The 21,500-nt window shown below is 36.6% G+C and overlaps 2 protein-coding genes across 11 annotated transcripts in view; one reads left to right on the forward strand and one right to left on the reverse strand.

The window, feature by feature from the left end:
* Positions 1-759, forward strand: part of LOC149075581 (uncharacterized) — an 87,378-nt gene extending 86,619 nt beyond the window's left edge. For all 9 annotated transcript variants that reach the window (XM_089243067.1, XM_089243071.1, XM_089243068.1 and 6 more), the window contains one exon: positions 267-759. In XM_089243067.1, coding sequence (XP_089099193.1) covers positions 267-311 — 45 coding nt within the window. In that variant the 3' untranslated portion in view covers positions 312-759. The remainder of the gene's footprint in view (positions 1-266) is intronic.
* A 12-nt stretch (positions 760-771) lies between these two features.
* LOC149075582 (arylsulfatase B) lies at positions 772-21,221 on the reverse strand. Of its 2 annotated transcripts, none has more exons than XM_089243082.1 (10): positions 21,009-21,221; positions 17,783-17,900; positions 17,011-17,170; positions 11,746-11,858; positions 9,396-9,506; positions 9,152-9,277; positions 8,915-9,041; positions 7,678-7,971; positions 2,448-2,833; positions 772-1,026 (listed from the first exon to the last, which is right to left on the reverse strand). In XM_089243082.1, exons 2-10 carry the CDS (start codon positions 17,873-17,875, stop codon positions 892-894), a joined length of 1,545 nt encoding a protein of 514 aa, XP_089099208.1. In that variant the 5' UTR covers positions 17,876-17,900; positions 21,009-21,221; the 3' UTR covers positions 772-891. The 2 variants fall into 2 exon arrangements, with proteins under 2 accessions (XP_089099208.1, XP_089099209.1); XM_089243083.1 differs by lacking the exon at positions 11,746-11,858 and adding an exon at positions 14,549-14,661 and having other exon boundaries at positions 21,009-21,148.
* Positions 21,222-21,500: the final 279 nt, after the last annotated feature.

Genomic DNA, 21,500 nt, shown 5'->3' on the forward strand with positions numbered 1-21,500 from the left:
TATCACACATTTTTGTTTCCCAAACTAAGTTTTAGCGACCACATAAGGGGTTTAAGTGACTGAACTTAAAACATGTGATCAACAGATAGCTCTGGAAATTTTCAGGCCTTCTGCGAATCTTCCCTTTGTTTGCAAAAGTGTTTTTTTTAATGAAAAAAAACCCCCCAGTGTTTAAAAAAATTTCATGGCAGCAATGTGTGGGGTACATGCTTCTTTCATTCTTTATTATTTCATATGCTGATTGTTTTTTTTAACCATAATTTCAGGCCTATTCTGATGTTTTGATCGAGTATGTGATGTGCGAAAACTGAGATGTTCCCATTTGATGCTTTCTGAAGGTTCTTTTCTTGGAGGCAAGCATTAACTATACAGTTCTTTATTATGCAGTTTATTAACTCTTTCTTCTCTGGTTATCAATTTTGTCGCCTGGATTTCCCGCCTTCCCTCTTTTTGTGGCATTGTGTTTTCATTTGTTTTTTGTGTTCGCTGAGTCCCAGTGATTTTGTTTGATTATTTTTCCTTTCAACTTCAGAATTGAACGTTTTGTGAATGTACCGTATAATTTTTAAGCAACTGCTTTTATTTTTTTCTTGCCCCAGCTGTTTTTGAGTTTATTGTTTTGCCAGCTTCAGTGTTTGTTTTGATTTCAATCCCTTTATATTTTGTTCGCTTTCATTTTGTGGTTTTTCTCTCATTATCATTGAGATAATTTTGTGTTTGAAATTTTCAATTTTGATCAATAAATGTTTTCTTTTGTGATTTTGCTTGTGGTTCTTTTGAAACAAACATTTATTATTACATCTTTTTTTATTACATCAGAAACCAAAATAACTTAGTGAAAAACATGAACTTTTGGCAACGTTGATCGTAAAATTATTCATGGGAAATGGATTAGCTGAAATCCATCCAATTCACCCATTGGTAGTCATGGAATTTAGGAGAACTCTTTGGGTCCAGTGGCTTGTTCCCTGGAGGTACTGCAGTAGAGTTATACTGTGCTAAACGTTTGAGAAGCTTAGCAAGAATCTGAAAAACAAGATAGTGTGATATTGTTACATTATAATCAAAATATAGACTCAAAACTTGTGTACTCCATGCTGAAAGATATATGTTGTTATGAAATCAATGTAAGGTCTGTTTTTGATTTACTAATGCTTTTTTAAAATTGAGATTAAAAAATTGTCTTTAAATCATATTTTGGTGGATGAGATGAGAGAGATGATCTTTAAAGCTTAATAAAAAAATTTTCAACTTTGTAAAAAAGTAATGTAATACAAAACAAGTTGTATGAATATCCAAACCAGGGCTTGACAAATCCCAAGTCGCCATGTCAACTAAAAAATCTGTTTTGGCACCTGAAGCTTTATATATGTTATTAAATTGGAGTCCAAGGATGAAACAATTTTCTAATTTCATAACAGTGTCTCTTCCAACATGACAAGGTGGTTTAGTTCAGGAAAAGCCAAAAGAAAAATGTAGGGCAGTGTTACCTTAATGCATGGCTGCACCCCAGGCGAGCCTCATGAGATTGGTTACAATTTCCAAGAGTATGGAAATTGCTAAGCACAGACCTGCCAACTCTCCAGATTTTGGCAGAAAATTAGATTTTATGCGAGCTTTCACGTTGTCGTGGAATCAATAATTACTGTCGTCGTTAGGGAAAACACCCGTAGAGGACAGTCGTAGTCATTTTCATCGAGCAGCCATAAAAAAAGTCTGTGACCGCATTTAAGCAACTGGCAAAGACGCGACTCAGGGGCATGACCTTTGTTGCCGAAATTCCTGTATAATCGTTGTATTCTATTAACAGCCGCGCGGTAAACGCGTTTTTCGTCCGCAGCTTTGTAATTTGAATTTTTTTAAATCGTTTCTTTCGATTAAACATCTTCAGAAAGAAAATATAAAACCAAAATATAAGCCAGTTGAACACAATGCCTATTTCAGTGAATAACAGTACTTTTTTTTTTAAATGATCTTTCTTTAAAAGTCCTTATGATAAAAATTCATGAATGTGTAAATTGAAAAGATATGTGGGATTAAATGTCTTAATTTTTCATGTCATGATCAATGCTAAGCTTGTTCGCCAAGATAGCATTTGCAGAGTTCTCAGTTACCCAGAAAGTATGGGGAAAATTATACAAGAAGAAAAAACATTTTCCCCAAGAGCCTGAACTAAAAAGAAAGGGGGGGGGGGGAGCAAACTTTCGGAGGGAACAAAAACACTCATTCATCAAATGTGGTGTGGGTGACAAAATAAGCTTTGTCCTCTGTTGCCAGAAGTTTGATCGTTTCCCTTGATCAAACAGATATTTGCTGGGAATCCTATGATGTGAGTGCATCATTGATTGTAGTGCGTGAAAAAGTCAGCAATAGCACGGATGGCATGATGATTTGCAATCTGGAGTAATGTTATAAAAATACCAGAAATAAGGAAGAGTATCACTTACTGATGGTTGAGCATCAGCAATGTTGGTATATTCACATGGATCATTCTCAATGTCAAAAACACATGGTTGAATGGAAGGCTTGCAGTTCGATGAGAAATTCTGGGGTTTCGGGCCACAAGTGACTTCGGCTGGGTTTGATAATATATTCTTCTGTTTCTCCCATTGTCTTGTTTCGTTCTTTCTTCCTGATGGCCCATACCAGCCATTCCAGTTCCCATCGTATTGCTTGCCTTGAATAAGTTTGTATTTTCCAACCCGCAGAGCTGCAGTATGTAAAATTGGATCTATGTTCAGAAGGACTTCTTGTCTGGGACTAGCTGACCCACTGTTCAATGAGTTCCACATATCCTCTCCATCAATGTCATTCAAATTATTTTTTCTTCCTCCTAAAATATGAATTAAATAATTGTATTATATGATATTCCTTAATACAGTGATACTAGTATATATATGTGGGCGGGCAGAGTGTGGAAGGGAAAGAGACGATGACGAGAGAGAAACGAAACACATGTCTAGTCAGACGAACAGCATTTAATAGAAACAAAGAGAATAACTATCATACAGCAGCGATCAAGTGCAGGGAAAAAAGAAAGTCCCCAAAAGAGGGAAACGTTGCGTATATGGGGAAAGAACATGAATATACACACACACAGTAAAAGGGGGAAAATGATATTATTCCAACAATATATGCCTCTTTTGCAGGGTTTAAGCTAGATAAAAACTTCCTTTCACAAAAAAGCGCAAATGGGGAGGAAAGCTTCAGCAAAATGCTACAATGCTAATGTAATGGTTGGATGTCTACTTGTTTCGTACCTCCTGTACACATTTTTGCGAAAGTGGCTACGACTTCTTTCACATTCTAAGATTTTCTTTCGCATTTTGCAAAAAATGTGAATACGCATATGAGAGAGTTCGTGAGAAGACAAACTCTGAGCTGATCTGTTTTGTCTGTGCGTGGAAGGCAATCAGTAAAGCCGCCATTCTACCACCACCTTCTACAGCAGAAATCCTCTGCGCGAAGCTTTGACGTCACTGAAGTCATCGCATTTCACCTGTAGCCATGGGATATAGCAGTCCGACGTATGCGAAATCTTTTAACTTTTTGCAGTATATCCGATGACTATAGGTGAAATGGGCAGCTTCAGTGGCATCATGAGCTTCGCGCAGAGGCTTTCTGCTATAAAAGGTGTTGGTTCTACCAAAGCCTCCTAGAGAGTAGTATCTAGCAGGCTTTGACTCTTCTTGATACCCAAACGCGCAAAAACTTATTTTCCCTCAAAAACGCCCCAGGCTGTGAGCTAAAAATAGGTTTTTGAATGGTTTAGAGCGGCCCATCCAGACCCGGCTTCATTTGCATAGTGCATGGTCAAGCTTGCGGAACTTGTGTCTGAAAGAATGTTTCGTCACAGGTGCCGTAGGAGCTCTGATATGAAAAAAACGGGGATGGTGTCTAGGGTTGCTAGACGCTTGTATATACGGCCCACAAGGGTGTATGCAAGTTTCAATTGCATTGAATATTCATGAATTATTAAGGGATTCTGCGATCTTGGAACGTTGCTTTGCATGAGCCCTCTAGGTTCCAGTGCCACTGAGGTGCTGTATTTAATGAACTTTGAATTAAAATTTAAATTTGATTATTTTTTTATTGTACTATGATTATGTTGCCCTGGGAGTACTTTCCTCATGGCAAAGCTGAACATTCATCACTACTGGCAAGCTTTAAGCCAATATTGGCATGTCTAAATATGAGTAATTAATTCATTAGAATTCAATACAAGTAGTAGGTATATGAAAGCCTTTCAAGTGAGAACTAGTTTACAGAAGGTTTTGCATGTAGTGTTGTCTGTTGACCGTTGAATAATTACAACTGTCTTAATTAGTTAGGGAGGCTTATCCCAAGCATTCTTCAGACTGGTTTTTATCTGATCAATGAAAGACCAAATTAAAAAGAAATTCAATCGATGCTCGATATAATGACCCCCCTGTGCCATCGAAAATGGACGTTATATCAGAAAGAATACACGATGGTCGTTATATGAAAATACACACACATTTGGGACTTATCATACCGGTCATTGTAATGCTATAATGGGGAAGCTACAACTAACGTTCACTGTATATTGCAGACCTGCCAATTCACCAGATTTAGGCGGGAGACTAAAAAGTTTTAACCCTTCCTCCCGCTTTCCGGAATTTTTATAAATTTCTCCCGATTCTTGACATATTAGATTTTCTCTCAATTTTGGCGGAAAATTATGAGCATTAACTGCACGTTATTATTTTTGGCTTACGCTTTGTGGGATGAAGAAAAGATAAAATTAGTTGCCAGATGATTGTGGAAGTCACGCAGCTTTAGATTAACAGGTTTTTTTCTCATACGAAACGGGTTCCTGTCGAAACCAGCACTTGACTGACAGCATACAAATTGAGCGGCAAATGTTTGCATCATTATATTTTGATCAGGGTAGTACACTGAACCTATCTGGGGGGGGGGGGGGGCTGGGCTTTCCAAAAATTGGCATGTCTGCATGTTGCATTCATATGCATATAGATGAACACCTGCAATAGTTTAAGGCCCTTAATTAACTTGGAGGCCCATTCGTTAAAAAGTCACTGTCTATATGGAAGTGGAGCCCCAGCTCTTTTGTATCATTCTGAAAATACCCGAGCCTTCAATACAAAATATGAAATAAACAATGTAAATTAAGCTGAATTTCATTTTCAAGAGTGAGGACAACGATTATGGAAGAGGCTTGATTCAATATCCTCTTCATTCCAAAGGTCCACATGTGTGGGCCCTCGTGATTCTTTTTTTAAGTCAAGACTTGAGTTACACATGTGTATTCAACTCCAATGGCTGGTAAAGATATAGACCCAAATTAATTGATTAATTTGAAAAACAATTTTTTTTAACTGCTTTAAGCAGTTTTCAGAGCTCCCACTGGCCCTACTTTTTTGGCAAAATGTAATACTTTCTCAGTTTTCTCCTACTTTCTAGGCTTTTGCTCTATTTTTCCTACTTTTTTACCAAAACCTATCAACAAAATTTCTATAACTGATTTTAATTGTGGAGGGGAATTATCAATATATATTGCCAAATATTTATTTATTTATTTTTTCAAACCGAGCACAACTCAGGTCTATTGCCACAGGCAATTTACTACCTAGTGAGTTGTGCCGGAAGTGTAAGTATGTGCACCTAACAGTCCGAGTGCGTATCTAGTGTTGTGTATGATTGTTCAGTGCTGCCATCTATATCTCAGAAGTGAAGTGAATGATGTGTAGTGACTGAATATTTGTACTGTTTGTAGGCCTGTTGCTCTCTGTGGCGAGACTTTTTAGCGGGGAGATCGGCTCGCATTTGCGCCTCGAAGTTGGGAACCACAGAAAACCAACTTCAGCCAAATATTATAAATGTTGTAGATTGCAATTAATGATTCTGCCAAATCAAAAATTGTATCGTTTTTAATGTTGTTTAGGGGTGGGGTGTATGCGGCCCATTTGGTGGTGTATTAATTTTTCATTTGCTTAGTTTGAGGGTTTAACAAGTAGAGTAGTCATTAAAAACTTCTGCGTGGTTGAAAAAAAAATAATTTTGTATTTACTACTTTCATGGTCTTGGACAGTAACTAGCATTCAGCATTTTTTAAATTATGGTGCACATTTTGTGTATAGGTGACATAACCAAGCAGTTGGGTACATGCCTATTCTAGGTTTTTTTTTACTCTGATGATACCCAATGACATTCAATTGTTTTCTGTGTTTTTAGGACATGCAGTGGCATAAACACTATTTACAATGCTCAGCAAAGAGCTAGAAATGAAAGTGCTTCATTTGTCAAACGCTAAAATTTAAACAAATCCTTTTAAAAAAAGGATAGACAACGCAGTAAAACCATCTGGTTCACTTCGACTTATTTATATTGGACCTTGTAATTTACACATTTTGCACTGTGCTTTTGAAAGTGGTCTCAAAAGAGCGTCATTCTTAAAAAAAATTGCACTTCATAATTTGCTATATATTGTTGAAGAGAGTTGATAGACTGCACTGTAAAAGACTAAAAAAAGAATAATATATATATTGTGAAGAGAGAGAAAATAATTTTTTTTGTTACCAAAAAGTCATTTTGCTTTCTCTTGAGTCAATCTTACAGAATACTGAAATAGTGCTATAAAAAAATTAATTTAAAAATTTTTCAAAAGAAAACTTTTTTTGGAATTTTTTTTTAATTCTATGATTATGTTGTGTGTGTGTGTGTGGGGGGGGGGGGTTGTTGGTACCCTCCCTGGTCCCATTCTTTCTAATTTTTTGAGTGGGAGCCCAGACTTTTTTAAAATTTTTTCTAATAGACATCATAACTGCCACTGTAGAAATCGCCACACCTTCTAGAAATTGGAAGAGTATATATATTTTTTCTGATTGTCAGTTGATAAATGCAGGGGTACAACAGAAACGGCAACATGGCCACAGAAAATTACTACCGTGGAGAGTCCAACATCAAGGGGTTAGTGCACCAACCTCTTGATGAGTATGAGAAAAGGCTGCCATTTGAAATCGGCAATAAATTGTAGGTCCCAGTCTAATTAGCCCTCTTTTGCAGAAAATGACCAAATGCTTCCCCCCCCCCCCCAATAAAAAAAATAAAAAAAACAAGGAAGAGGAAAATCCTCCTATTATCAGACTTTTAACAAAAGCTGACTCTGCCCACATTTGATGATACATTATCAAATACCATCATCCATACTTTGGCAGTTGATTGACAGGATAGGGAAGGGGCAATACATGTTATCAGGAAAAGAAAACTTACAAAGTTGATAGAGCATTTTAAGAACCTGAGATATTTCTGGATTGCCAAAATAAAGCGGATAAAGTTGGATGAGATATTTCCCTGCTGTAAGGGATAAAGTGAATTTCCACACACACAATAGAGACAAAACAATCCAAAAATATTTTTAACAGCCAATTTCGGTTCAGGGTGAAGAGGATTTACGAATGTTTTGGATTATGAGCATGTTTATGGAATGAATTATGCTCTTCTGAACTAAAGTTCCACTGTAATTAAAAATAGCAAGCAAAAAAGTTCGTTAAACAAAACAATCTTGAAAACAAATATTTGGTGAATGAGCACGAAAAAAATCTGAGTAAACTTTTTTATTTGATCTTTAGTTGGCTTTAAATGTAAATCTTAGTGATCCTTATTATAAATATGAAAGAAAATCCTTATGCTCACCTGCAGCATGATAAAGAGTTGGTAACCAATCAGTTATATGCATTAATTCCATAGAAACACGTGAAGAATTTTTTAGAAGTGGACTCCATATAAAAGCTGCTCCACGTACTCCTCCTTCCCATAGAGTTGCTTTGACCCCACGCAAGGGCCAGTTTGAAGCTGCATTCTCATTGAATCCAGCAGCTGGGCCGCCATTGTCCGTAGTGAAAACAACAATAGAATTATTTAGCATGTTTTTCATTTTCAACATACTGAGCAGATTTCCTACTCCATCATCCATTGCGGACACCATTCCTAGAAGGCGAAGAAAAGACGATATGTGCATATCAAGATTTTGAAAAGAGCTGTGTGTACACACAAAGTTTAATGCTATGGATACGGGAGAATAAGGGCCTCCTCATACTGAGATATACTACTACTAAACCGCACATGCACCTCGTCCATATTCCTCTGTGGAACTTTTAACAAATTGGTACATCTGGGATGGCAGCACTACACACTGAGATACTGAAGTCTGGCGACTGATAGGAGACTGCATCCAAGTGATCCAACTCATATATTGACATGGTGCTCCTCACACAAGAATATATATTGGCTACAAGATATCCCAAGCGATGGAGTCGCTGGTGACTTGACCAGTGCCATCTTAACACATGGACCCACCCGGGAACATCCTTGGGGACTCGAGTGCAGAGCAGTCTCATGAAAACTAGATCTGCGTGCAATTTTCAACAGCAAGTATGTAAATTGGTAGGACGGTATTTCTAGGGCAGGGGGCTTCAGAAAAATCACTAAGCCCTTGAGCATTGTGACACTCTTGGAATCGGATTTTCATAATTCTGTAGCCATAGCTACAATGAATGTTCTCTTCAATGTATAGATGTATCTTTAATTTTATTCTACTTCGTCTTGGAGATAGTAGGATAGGATAATAATTATTTATGATAAACATAATATCTTCATTGCTGCTAGAATCGATAAAAATTTTGATTTTTCTTATCCCAGTTTATGAGATACAGGAAGACAAGAAGGTGAACCAAACACTGTGTTGTTTTTACTCATTTTCCCAAGCTTTGAGATCTTTCTTAGTGGTGCCATGTGAGGGAGAACAGGCAAACAGACTCCAGTCGAAGCTACTTGAGATAGATTTGAGAATCTCTCTGTGTGTGTGTGTGTGTGTGTGTGTGTGTGTGTGTGTGTGTGTGTGGGGGGGGGGGGCTAAAAGTTTCATACTCACCAGCAAATATCTGCCTATTTTTGTCTTTAATGTGACTGAAACGAGATACATATTCTGGAGGAGCCTGAAGCGGAGAGTATGAATTCGCACTATGGACAGCTTGGTATGCCAGATACAGGAACAAAGGCTGAAATTCAATGATGCATAAGCTCTATTATTGTTATTCATTACCTACTCATTTATTCAAAGAATTTAACTGAAGTAGCTTAATTTGCATAGATTAGTATTACTATTTACCTGAGAAGCATCATGTCTCTGAACGATATCAACTGCATGGTCTGTGAATAAATGAGTCGAATACTTCATGTAGGCATCTGTTATACTGGTCAGGTTATTGTGCAAATCTAGACCCCAAAGTCTACCCTAGAATTCATTATTACAAAATTTATACAAATAATACTGCACAAAAGGACATGATGCATGTTAAAATGATACTATTAACTATTTTATTAGTGAGATATATGGCCGTATTTTTTTATACCATCTGTTGGGTATGATCAAAATAATCCTCTTTTCCGCCCCAATATCCATAATGGGAATCAAAACCTCTGTAAGTAGGAGTGTATTCTTTGCGGAAGAAGCCCAAATGCCACTATAATGGAAAAAATAGTCTGAAAATGAATATGGTTTGGCAATTGCCAAAAACTTGACCGAGGTGGGAAAAAAACATAGAAAAAATTAATTACATGAACAACAGCCAGAATTATTTATTTAAAACACAAAGCAACAGGTTGAAACCCAATTACAGCTGGCAGTAAAAATAAAATTAGTTCAAAATATGAACAAATAAAAAAATACATCAAATACAAATAAATTAACAAATTTACACAAAATACAAAACCTCTACACAAAGATATATTCGCAACAAAAATCTTCATCGGTAACAGACAAATGAAAAATATCCAGATGTGGAGAAAGGTCATTATATATATATATATATATAAACAAAAACAAACCTCAGGAAATCTGTTTACAGCACAGTATTTAAGTGCTAGATAGTGATGATTTACTAGTATTGAATGACTTCATGGCAAATAAACAATTTGATCTTGTATTGTGGCATTTAATATTAAAACACATTTCATTAAGAATGGATATGCAATCTGCTCTGGATCAACTACTTTCGTGGATCGTAACCGTGGGAAGTAACTCGAAAAAATAAACCTTAGTCAAAAATTGAGAATGAGAGCTATCTATATTTATTCAATGTAAAAACAGGTATATATACACAATGCTTGTGGGGGAAAAATGACGTGTCACTTTCTAGAATTAAATTTGGAAGAATCAGCGAAAAAACACGAACACAATCGATATGGTTATTCAAAAGTTTCTTGAAAAAAATGAGCAAGTAATTTCTGCATTTTTGTAAACTAATGAGACTGAACTTGTGTAGCTGAGTGGCAGATAAAATACTATTATAAGGACCATGTTTTTTGAAATATAAATACCTTAAAAAGTTGTTATGAATAACTTCAAGACTCAAAATATGGCAAGTGTGTTCAGGTTGATTAAAACATATTCCAGTTTAAATTTTATGGGGATATTACAAAGCGGATATTAAAGTATTAGTCTTAGTTATTAACAAATTGCTCAATTTCTTGCAATTTACTATGAGAGTGACTGATGACGATAATGAACTAGTTGATGTAGCTGATTATGATGTATCAGATGAGAAGTTTAATGGTTTCTATGATGAATAAGAATATCTTTTGATAAGAGAATTTTTTTTCCAAATTTCAAGTGCAAAAAATCTGGGTTATTCATGCTATATAGGGTTACACAACAAAAGAAGAAACCAACATCCGAAGCTAATACCAAAGAAAAAAATGTGTATTTTCTAACACATTTCGACACAGTATGGATGTTGGTGCATCAACAAATTCATAAGCCCCAAAGCAGAATATTCCAAAAACTTTGATGTATGTTGCAGAGCAATCTCTAAGAATTTTAAGAAGAGAACTCTTCTCTCTGTGCATAAAACAGTCATTGGAATTTTTACAGTAGAACATTTCCAGTTAGCTGATGGCTCATTGCAGACCAGTGCGAATCCAGAAAGGAGGGAGGTTACCCGTCTGAAGAACCAAAGCCAAATAATATAGGATGAATTTTTCTGATCCGTAAAATACAGGATCTAAAGTACCTACACAATAAGTCACTTCTCAGACACATCACCCTTGATCCTCCTGCCTCCACTTCATTTGCAGCAGAAGACGTCTGCCTTTGCTCCATTTGAAGCTAAAGATATCTTCTGTCAGTCTATTAGCAGCTGAAGATGTCTGCCTTCACTTGTTTCGAATCTGAAGATATCTACCTTGGCTTCATTAGCAGCGGAAGATATTTACTTCGGCTTCATTAGCAGCGGAAGATATTTACTTCGGCTTCATTAGCAGCTGAAGATGCTTGCCTCCACTCCATGAGCAGCGAAAGATCCTGCCTCTGCTTTATGTGCAGCTGAAGGTTTCTTTCACTTAAGCACAGCTAGATGGAGGAGGGGAAATAGGAACGATCACCCCTGCAAAAGCAGAATAATGTGGGAAAGTTTATATGTTCCACAAAATAAAGAGTGATTCGATGAACTTACAAAATTTTCCCCTCCTGTCATATTCTCCTGGATTTGTGCATAGTGCGGGGAACAATGCAAAACATTCTGCTTTGGGGTTCATTAGTGGAGCCAGGTGTAGCCATGCTACTAGATTTACAAGATGTTTATGCAAGGATAGATATGATAATGTGTGATATCATTCAGGGCTAAAAATTAGCGACCATATCCATGCCAATATCAGGCATTTTCAAGATAAGCACCACATTTATTATTTAAATTAGTTGATTACCTTCCCTATGGCATGGTTAGAATATCCTAACGACTTCAAATGCTGAGGAAGAGTGAAATGTTTAAGAGGAAGACCCCAAGGCTGATCCACGTATATTACATCGTGCTGTAATCCTGAGTGACAAAAAAAAAAGAAGAAAGCTTTAAAGACGAGGAAAGGTTTACTTTATATTGTTCAGTTGTGACTGTGATAACAACCAAGAAGATAATGTGTTTTAAATTAATTCAAGACTGTTACTAGTTGTGTTTTTTAACAACTGGGTGTGGAAGAAAAATATGAGCTACTTTTCTCTCTCCCTAAACTATTTGCTTGTATTATTCCTTACATTATCTCTTGATTTTTTATTATCTCTTATTTCTTAGGTTTCATTCTAATAGCGAAGCTGTCATTTATTTGAAGGGAATCAAGAAATAACTAATCTCTCGTAACACAAATAGCAGGCATCTTGAAAAGATTTGCCCTTATCCATAAATTTATTATTTAATAGAGAATGAACAGGTCTCTAAAGCAGAACAATTTATACCCATTAATTTTGGGAACAACTTAAATTTTGAGATGAAAGGGTGATGCTTATATGACACAACAGTTGCGATTTCTTGAAAATCACAGCCATTTACAGTATAATTATATGCTCAACCCATGGCCTGCATTCCAAATGTGGCCCGCGACCTCGAATCTAACTTTGTAGAAATGAATTAAGGGGCACATTAAGAGATCACTTAATAAACCAGAGGTGCAGTTCCACATCACTTAAGTGGAGTGCGGCACATTCCCAGATTCCAGTACTGCACAGATCACTCAAGTGACCTGGGGCACTGTTACAGATGACTTAGGTGGCCCATGGTACATTCTCACTTCAATTAAGTAGTCTGCGGCACATATCCTGGTAGCTTAAGCAGCCCTCAACATGTTTACTGATCACTTGAGTGACCTGTGGCACATTTCCAGGTCAATTATAATTTTTTTTATACAAGTGACCTGGGGCACTGTTACGAATCACTCAAATGGCCCGCGGCACCTCATTTCAGTTAAGTAGCCTGTGGTACATTTCCTGATGGCAGCCCCTCATACATAATATACTTACAGATCACTAACGTGACCTGCAGCACAATTCCACATCCCTTAAACAACCTCATGGCACAGTAACAGATCACTTCAGTGACCCGACACATTCACAGATAACTTAAGTGACTTGCATCACAGTTCCAGATCACGTAAGCAGTCTGCGGCACATTTACAGATAACTTCAGTTTACCGCAGCACATTTACATTACAGATCACTTAAGTGTCCCGCAACACGTTTTCAAACCAATGAAGTGACCTACACTCTCCAAAAGATTGAGCACCCTTGATTTAGAGTGACCAGAGCCTGATTTTTTTTTTTTTTTGTAATAACAGACACTTCATTATAAGCAATAATACATTGCAAACCAATTGCAATAGCAATATTCATGTTATAAGCCATATTTGTTTCGTCAGGCTCACTGTATTAACTGACTCATCAAACATCTCTGGGTCTGTTAAAGGCTCCCTGTGACCACTAGATTTGCTGGTCAACCTGCTTTTTAACCAGGATACCTTCAAGTTGAAGTCAAGGCCCTGATAGTGAATACTACTTACGCCAAGGGGTCTTAAATCTTTCCATGACACCTGCGGGCCCGGCCCACCAAGCCATATAGTTCATATTCTCCTGCTATCAAACCGAGTTCCACAAATTATTGAACAGTTTTATATTTTTGCTCTGAAATTATTACTTTCATTAAATTTGAATTTTTATTTATTTTGAAATAAATTTTTTCATTGATTCCAATTTTTTAAAATATTTTCTTTTATTAATTCTGAAATTTGTTTCAATCAGGGACTGATTAATACAATTTTGTAAGGGGGGGGGGGAAGTTGGTTGGTTGAAAGATTCAACAAACCGAGGGGGACCTGAGGGAATGGGATACCATCAGAGAATATATTTTATGTTTTGCTCTCGAGGGAGTGGGGTAGTCACCTACTGTGCACCTCTTTCTTCAATCTGCCACTGGTCTCAATGTTCTGAAATTTGTTATTTTTTCATCAACTTTGAAATTATTTCTTTCGGCAAAAAAATTCCTAATATTTTTTCATGTGAGCTTTTACTTTTAAAAATTCTGAAATTATTTCTTTCAGTAATTCTGCAACTATTTTTTCATTATTTATGCATTTTAATCAATTATGAAGTAAGTTTTTCAATAATCCTAAAATTATTTCTTTCATTAAGATTTTTTTTCAGCATTTTTGTAAATTCTGTAAATTTGGATGCCAAATTTTGTCTCTCGAAATACTGTGAGTGAAATCATAGGTGTCCCAAAAAGTGTTTTGGGTCCAGGTCCCTTTTAATGTATCAAATGCACAGCATTACTGTTGAATCTGGAAAGTATCTCAATAGTTCTAAATGCAGCAGTACAGATTTCAATGGCCAGCTCTTTAACATTTTTTTTTGTAATTTAATAATTTTTTTTATGTTAAGTGGCTATTTTGTCAAAATTATCAGCAGGCCATGGCAAACAGCTCAGAGGGGCCACATTTGGTCCTTGGGTTGAAGACCCCTGACTTACACTGTCTTGATGGCATATGCTTTAATGGCGTTTGAATAACATTAGAATGTCCTTCAAGCTACAAAGACAGTGAAAAAAAATGGGGGTTTCCCCGCGACAGTTGTCAATTGCTCTATAGACCCGTTTTTCCTCATGAATTTTTGTATTTAATCAATTACGATATTTTTGATACACCTTGTACAACAAATGAAACTGATCAAAGACTACACATTACCCACCTTGCCCACACTGTGAGCATGATAACCCAGTTTGGTCAAGTACTGAGGAAGCAAAATCTTGTCGAGGGGCAAACCCCAGGGATCAGGAGAAGATATTACCCCATGCTGTAATCCTAGAAATATATCAACCAATTGCAAAAGTTTTGACTATGTTGTAAATTTAATTCAGTACATTGAATGATTAAAAATGTGACAAAATACTGAATGATTTAGAAAAGATCGTTAACTCTGTCTTGATGGTCATTCCTTTAGTGTCTATGTCTATTCAAGAGAAAATACTGCAGTGGAGCATCTCAATTTTACATTAATCTGTCACCAAATCAATATTGAATTGTGGACAACATTTTCTGTACAATCTAGGGGGAAATAAATTAAGTTTTTTTGAATGAATATGACACTCTTAGGCAATGGTGTATTTACAGATTTATAGGGGAACTTTGCTGGCTATAGCCCAGGGTGACAAGCTCAAAGGGATGGCAGATTCGAAGAATGAGTGGCAGAGAAAATTAGTAGAATGGGAAAAGGGTAGCAAAATTTTTGTATTACCCTAAATAAATCTGCCTCTGCCGAGCCGTGCATCTTAATGCATGTGCCCACTCAATCCTCCTCAAGAGCAGGGGGGGGGGGGGGGCTCATAAAAATGAGATCCTGTTGAAATTTTAGAGAATAAGCATATAAATTGGTATGGACAAGCATTTCTCGCCAGATAGGGCCTCAAAAATATCACTTTGCTCAGGGTCCCCTGATGCTCTTGAGACAACCCTGCTGCCAAGAGAGTAAGGGAAATATATAAGTCAGTTGAGTGACCTAGAGAAATTGCAAGCACGTGAGTGGGCAAAAGAGTTACTTGAAGCATATGCAAGCATGTGAATGATCGAAAGAGTGAGCTAGAGCTCGTGCAAGTATGTGAATTAACAAAAGAATGACCTAGAGCAGGAGTCCACAAACTATGTGCCACGGCATCTTGGTGTGCCTCCAACCTTTGTCAGGGATACCATGGAGTGGCGAGCTCGGACAAAGGTTTTTTGAAGAGATTCTTTGCTAAACTACTTTAGGGAGGTGCGGATAAATGCTGATTAGGGAAAGGGGTGCAGTGAGTGAAAAAAGTTTGAGAACCCTGATCCAGAGCATGTGTAAATGATGAAAAGTATGATCTATAAAGAGCAAGAAACCATGTCATTGAGCAACCAAAAAAAAAACCAAATGAGCATATGCAATCATGTAAGCCATGCACCAAAACAGTGTGTATAAGCATGTGAATGACTAAAAGAGTGACTTAGAGAGTGTATGTGAGCATGGGAGTGACCAAAAGAGTGACTGAGAGGGGGGCAAGTGAGTTACCAAAAGAGTGACTGAGAGGGGAGCAAGTGGGTTATTAGCACAGGGTGGCAAATTCGAGAAAAGAATAGTCAAGATAATTAGGGTTAAATAAGAGAAGAGTAGCAAAATTTATGTAGCCCACCGGTGGCAAAACCATAAATGCACTCTGCTCTTGGGCTATTTGCTGTCAGACACATCTATCCTATTACTCTTAATGAGAAGAGAAGAATGTGCATCATAAAATATTGACTTTATTTTATTTATTTTAATATAGTAAGACCCTGATTATGCGAGCCTCAATTAATCGAGTTTTAGGATATCCAAAGCACTTTTTATAACCTTATTAAAAAAATTAGGTGCACAGTAAAACAACTTCAAAACACTTTTTATTGTGACAAAACTGGTATGGAGAATGTATAAGCCAGTGTGTAAAAGAGGGCATTATCACCCTTTAGGAAGAAAAACGGGATGATCGCAAGTACAACATATTTTCCTCTCGGGTGGCTTAGTGCTGTTGATGGTCATAGCGCATGGACTTCTTGGTCACAGTCTGAAGACCTCAAGGGCAGGCAGGCAGGGTGGGGTCTCATTATCATGGGATTTGGTATCATGATTTTTTCAAGAGTAAGTATGTAAATTGGTCAGAAGGAACAACCAGCTAGGTAAGGGTCCCAGAACATCACTTTATTTGGGTGCTCCCCTGAAGCATTTAAGAGTGCTTGATAAATGTAAAATGAGTACAGAATGTAAAATAATCTTCAAAATGTTGTGTATAGTGTAAGTAAATACATAACAGTACTTCATGTAATTTTTAAGCATATTCAAATTTTGAAACATGCAATTTTCCCTGCAAGAATTATACATTTATTAAAAACCATGTTACAGCTTTATTTCATTTAATCTCCCCACACCACCTTAAATTCTTTAATGTCTGTATTACTGGGGGTTTTGATTATCCGAGCTAATGTGGACCAAACCCAAGTCCCACTGTATATAACACACTAAATTAAAAAATGCACTATTAGATCTTAAGCATATATATAATTTGTTGAGCCTTGAGTGCAGAGTTCTTTTCGTCTTTTTTTTTTTACTTAAACAAGCGTAATATTATAAGTTGGTAGTAAGTCAAAACAGATTCTCACCAGTATGAATTGGATACAAGCCCGTCATCAAAGATCCTCTTGATGGGGAGCATATTGGACAAACATAATAATTGTTGAGGATTATGCCACTTTTTGCAAGCTTATCCAAGTTTGGTGTAGGAATTTGAGGAGAACCATGGAAGCTCACATCATTCCATCCCTGTTAATTGATTCAAAACATTGTTTCTTTTAAGAGACAGATTTTCAACCAGTGTGCTACATGAAAATAAAGATTACATAATTGCTGTAATGTAAATAAATAACACGAACAATACAAATGTTGTAGAAACAATAGAAATGTTGATTCTTCATTAATTAATAATTTAATTTCCCAATTCCAAGTTTCCCAAATATTTTGTTCCGCACTGACCCCTTATTCAGAAATTTTTTTCTCTCATCGCCCCCTCCCAAGCGTACCCACAGGATCCAATGTTATACCCGTAGCTTCTATCTCGTCCCACTGGACAATTCCATCGCCCACCAGGGGCAATATTGCCCACTTTGGGGAACACTGCTCTAGATGGATGAACATGTTTCTCATAAATTCATTTATATTTTTTTTTCTTCTATGAAAATCAATAATTTGATTTCTATGTTTATGATTGTATAATTCCAGCAATAGCTTAAAATGTATCATAGAATGAAATCAACAGAGTTGTGAAAATGAAGAAAATCGAATTCTCAAGTATCTTGGTGTATAGAGTCACCATGACAGTAAAATACAGGAGATTGTTGGCATAAAAAATTTTTGTTAATAAAACAATTATCTCACCAAATCATCAGCAACTATCACAATTATATGAGGCCTTTCACTAGCTTGTGCGAGACTGACAATAAATGATACTAATATACTGATCCTTTTCATACTGGCATTTGATGTGGTAACCAATCTACATTAAAAAAATATATGTATATAAGAATTCAAAAATGCAATTCTATTTATAGCATTTATTAATGAAAAGAACCTACTGAGGCATAATGTTTTTTTCAATTGCTGTCATACAGTATAAAATACTTGTTTGTGAATAAAAACTGATATATAATACTTCTTAACCACATATGTACACCTCGTATACATTCCTCTATAGAATTTGGGGTCATTCAAATATTATGTCAGCATCGATGGGGGGGGGGGGGGGGGGTCTGGATAATGCTTACACCATCAACCACTTCTTATGAAGATATGAAATATTTTTAATGGCATTTTATTCGGTGTGTCAAAAACGGAAAAAACCTTTCGATAGTTATTGGGCACCTGAACTAACATTCTTTGTATTGATAAGTCCCCTACAAAGCCACTTTAGTGATCACTACATGTTTCACGGATTCTTCAAGCGCTCTGGAAATGTGTCCGGCCACTTAAGTGCTCTGGAATTGTGCCATGGGTCATTTAAGTGATTTGTAAACATGCTGCTTAGTTCATTTTTACAAAATTAAGTTGGGGACAAGCCACATCAGATAACCTTCAGAACCCTGTGGGTCAAGGGTTTGCCATGTATCAATTAAAGGGTGGGTCGCAATGAATTTCTTTGAGAAATTTTGAGTTCTTACCCTTCAAATAGCATTTAAATTAACAAATCAATTATAATAACATATGAAAAGGCATTTTCTTTCACAATGTTAATTTAAAAAAAAAATTCCCATTAAAAAATTTTTTGTCTAGGGGAGGCGCACGAGCTCCCTATGCCCCCTCCCGCATACGTTTCTGATCCCACCAATATGCATTAGGAGGTGACAGTGCTGATGAAATTTTTTTGACAAGGGGGGTCAGAGTTTTGCTGACAAGGGGAGGGGTCAAAAATGGCTAAAATTTGCTGAAGTAATACTTGAACAGCCGCTTTATAACGAATTGGTACATGCTGGCATGTGTGTTTTGAGTGTATGTGTGGCTCTAAGCTATTCATACAAGCACAAAGGTCACAACAGGCAAATCGCCTAATGAGGTGGCTGAAAAAAAATGCCCAGAAAAATATGGATTTCAAATATAATCAAAATACAGCATCCCAATATAAAGGCATGTATAACAAAAGAAAAAAAACTTGTAATCAATACCGTATAATATGCTGCCCATAAAAAAAAATTATGGTTCTCTTATCTAAGTATGGATAGTTTCACGATTGACCCCAATATGTGTATTGCATTTCTTTTCAAACATGCCAATTGTGTTAGAATTCACGACCCCCAGAGGTAAGTTATTTTATTTATATTAAAAATTCTATTAAAGAAAAACTCCCTTGTGACACCACAACCTGGATTTGTTTCCTGGTTGAAGCAGTTGATTTAAGATTTACGGTGTATTAATAACTCATGGTCCATCCTATCCATCTCATTGAAAATTTGAAATACGATATTCCAGACAATATTCCCCTCTTAAGCTCTGAGTGTGCGCCATCAAAGAACACTTGTGGCTCTTCTCTGTACCCCCCTCAACCAAGCTACATTTATGTTGTCAGAATTGTGCTTATTTCATGTTCTTGCTGGTCCTGCCACCTGTCTTTACCAATTTGAAGTAAAGATGGGAAATGATTGAATTTTCATGTCTTGTCAGTATTGTGTTGTAGGTCTGCCTGCTGTGCTGAGAGACTCTTTCAAATGGAAGTCTAGCTCACATTTTGTGCCTTGAAGTTGGAAAAACTGCAGAATAATTTTAAACATCTATTCACTGATGTCCACACTGATGATTGAAGGTTATTTAACTGCTTAACTGTTGAAGAAATCTTACACAATCCTATCCTCAGTGCCATACTTTTTCCCTCACATGCCATAAAGATATATAAATACACCTGTGGTAGTTAATGCATAGACTCTGTAAGGCATATATATACACAGGACTGCAACTAGGGTGGTGCAGACGGGTCTTGTGCCCCGGGCGCTATATTAGCAAATTTCACTCTTTAATATCTCCTTCAACATTATGAGGGGGCGCCAAAATGCATGCTTGTCCCGGCTGACCATGCATCTAGTTGCGGCCCTGTATATACCTGTAGCAGTTAAGGAGTTATAATGACCAAAGTTATCTCAACAGCATTGTAGGCTCCACAAAGTGTTGCTCTTGGGTTTTAAAAGAAACTTTAAATGATAATCAATGATAAACATATTTGCATTCAAAAGTCATAGTCCTATACATAAGCAGAGATAAACTTTAGGGGGGGGGGGAAGACAAGATAATATGATTTCATTACATATAATTTTCGATCATCCATGCATATCTCTGCTCATGGTACCAGATCTCATTACTGTAGGTTCCCTGGGCTGCTCCTGGTAGAGGTCTAAGTATTTAATGTTTGATTTTTTTGTAGAAGGCCTCACATTGATTTCTTGGAAAAATTTATGGCCAATTTTTTGAGCCACCAAAATCTTGAATTAAAAAATGAATGGTTGGAGGTTTTTTCCCCCCCTAACATTTTTTTTAGTTTTTGTAATAGCATGACGACTCAATTTCAGCTTTATCACCATGTAGGTATAAAATCATTGGGGGAAGGGTGGGGGCTCTCTGGAACCTAATATTTCTATATAAGTTACTATGGAGATGGAGGCAAATGTGCGGTCTGGCTGCCATGGGCAGCAAGGGTGTAGCGAGGGCGGGGGGGGGACTTGGGGGTCTGGTCCCCCCCCCGAAATGTGAGAAAATGACCGAAAAAAAGGAAAAAGATGGCCAAATCCATTGTTCTGTCACTTTGGTCCCCCCCCCCGAACGAAATTTCTGGCTACGCCCCTGATGGGCAGGATAAAGGCTTACGCCTATGTTTATCACATAAATTACCAAAAACATATTTACTGGAACTCATTTATTTCACATATGTGAAATAAATGCATTCCAGGAAAATATTTTTCATACAGTTTTATATAGCAATCAAAGATTGAATGACAGGTTATCGAGCCAATTGTCATTAAATTTTCTGATTTTACATATTCTCTAATCTTGCAAAATTTACTTTCATCAAAATTCAGGTAAAAAGGTTTTATTTTCTACTCTTATTATATAAAAAAACACTTACTGAAAAAAATCACTGCATTTTTAGAAATTTATATTACAATTTTCATGGTCTTTAAACATTAATTACATCAAACATCGTGCAAAGAAGTATTTCCAGCTGATTAGGATGAAATGCAGCTCAAAGAAAATCTTTGATCCTTTATTATCAACGCGAGGAGAAAAACACAAGCGTAATTAATCAATCACATGGTGAAACCGAACACAAAACTTCTCTCCTCAGCTCTACCGACTTCAACAACCAAAAGATTTCAATACATATGATTCGTTCTTTTCTTTTACTTGTCTGAGGCAATTTTTTTCTGACGAATCACAAGATCCAAAGAACTCCGTAGTATTATACGTATTTTTCCGTTTTTTCCTTTAACATTATTTACGTCGAGAAAACATTACAATTATTTACATAAAAATTGATTTCCAATATGTCTTATTTGCAGATGCTTTAATAAATACAATAATAATATGTTGCAGATAAAACAAATATACACACACACAT

The sequence above is a fragment of the Pholcus phalangioides genome, unplaced genomic scaffold (genome assembly GCF_987345545.1).
Source record: "Pholcus phalangioides strain wild (caught in Gottingen) unplaced genomic scaffold, Ppha-v1.0 ptg000015l_1, whole genome shotgun sequence".
Taxonomy (NCBI): Eukaryota; Metazoa; Arthropoda; class Arachnida; order Araneae; family Pholcidae; genus Pholcus; species Pholcus phalangioides.

What these genes read in the sequence shown, in the direction of transcription:
- LOC149075582 (XM_089243082.1), bottom strand. Translation starts at nt 17,875, where the DNA reads ATGAAAAGGATCAGTATATTAGTATCATTTATTGTCAGTCTCGCACAA. An exon ending in TTGATCATACCCAACAGATG is followed by an intron (nt 9,278 to 9,395) that starts GTATAAAAAAAT and finishes AATGAATTCTAG; the next exon opens with GGTAGACTTTGGGGTCTAGA. An exon ending in AACTCTTTATCATGCTGCAG is followed by an intron (nt 2,834 to 7,677) that starts GTGAGCATAAGG and finishes TTCATATTTTAG; the next exon opens with GAGGAAGAAAAAATAATTTG.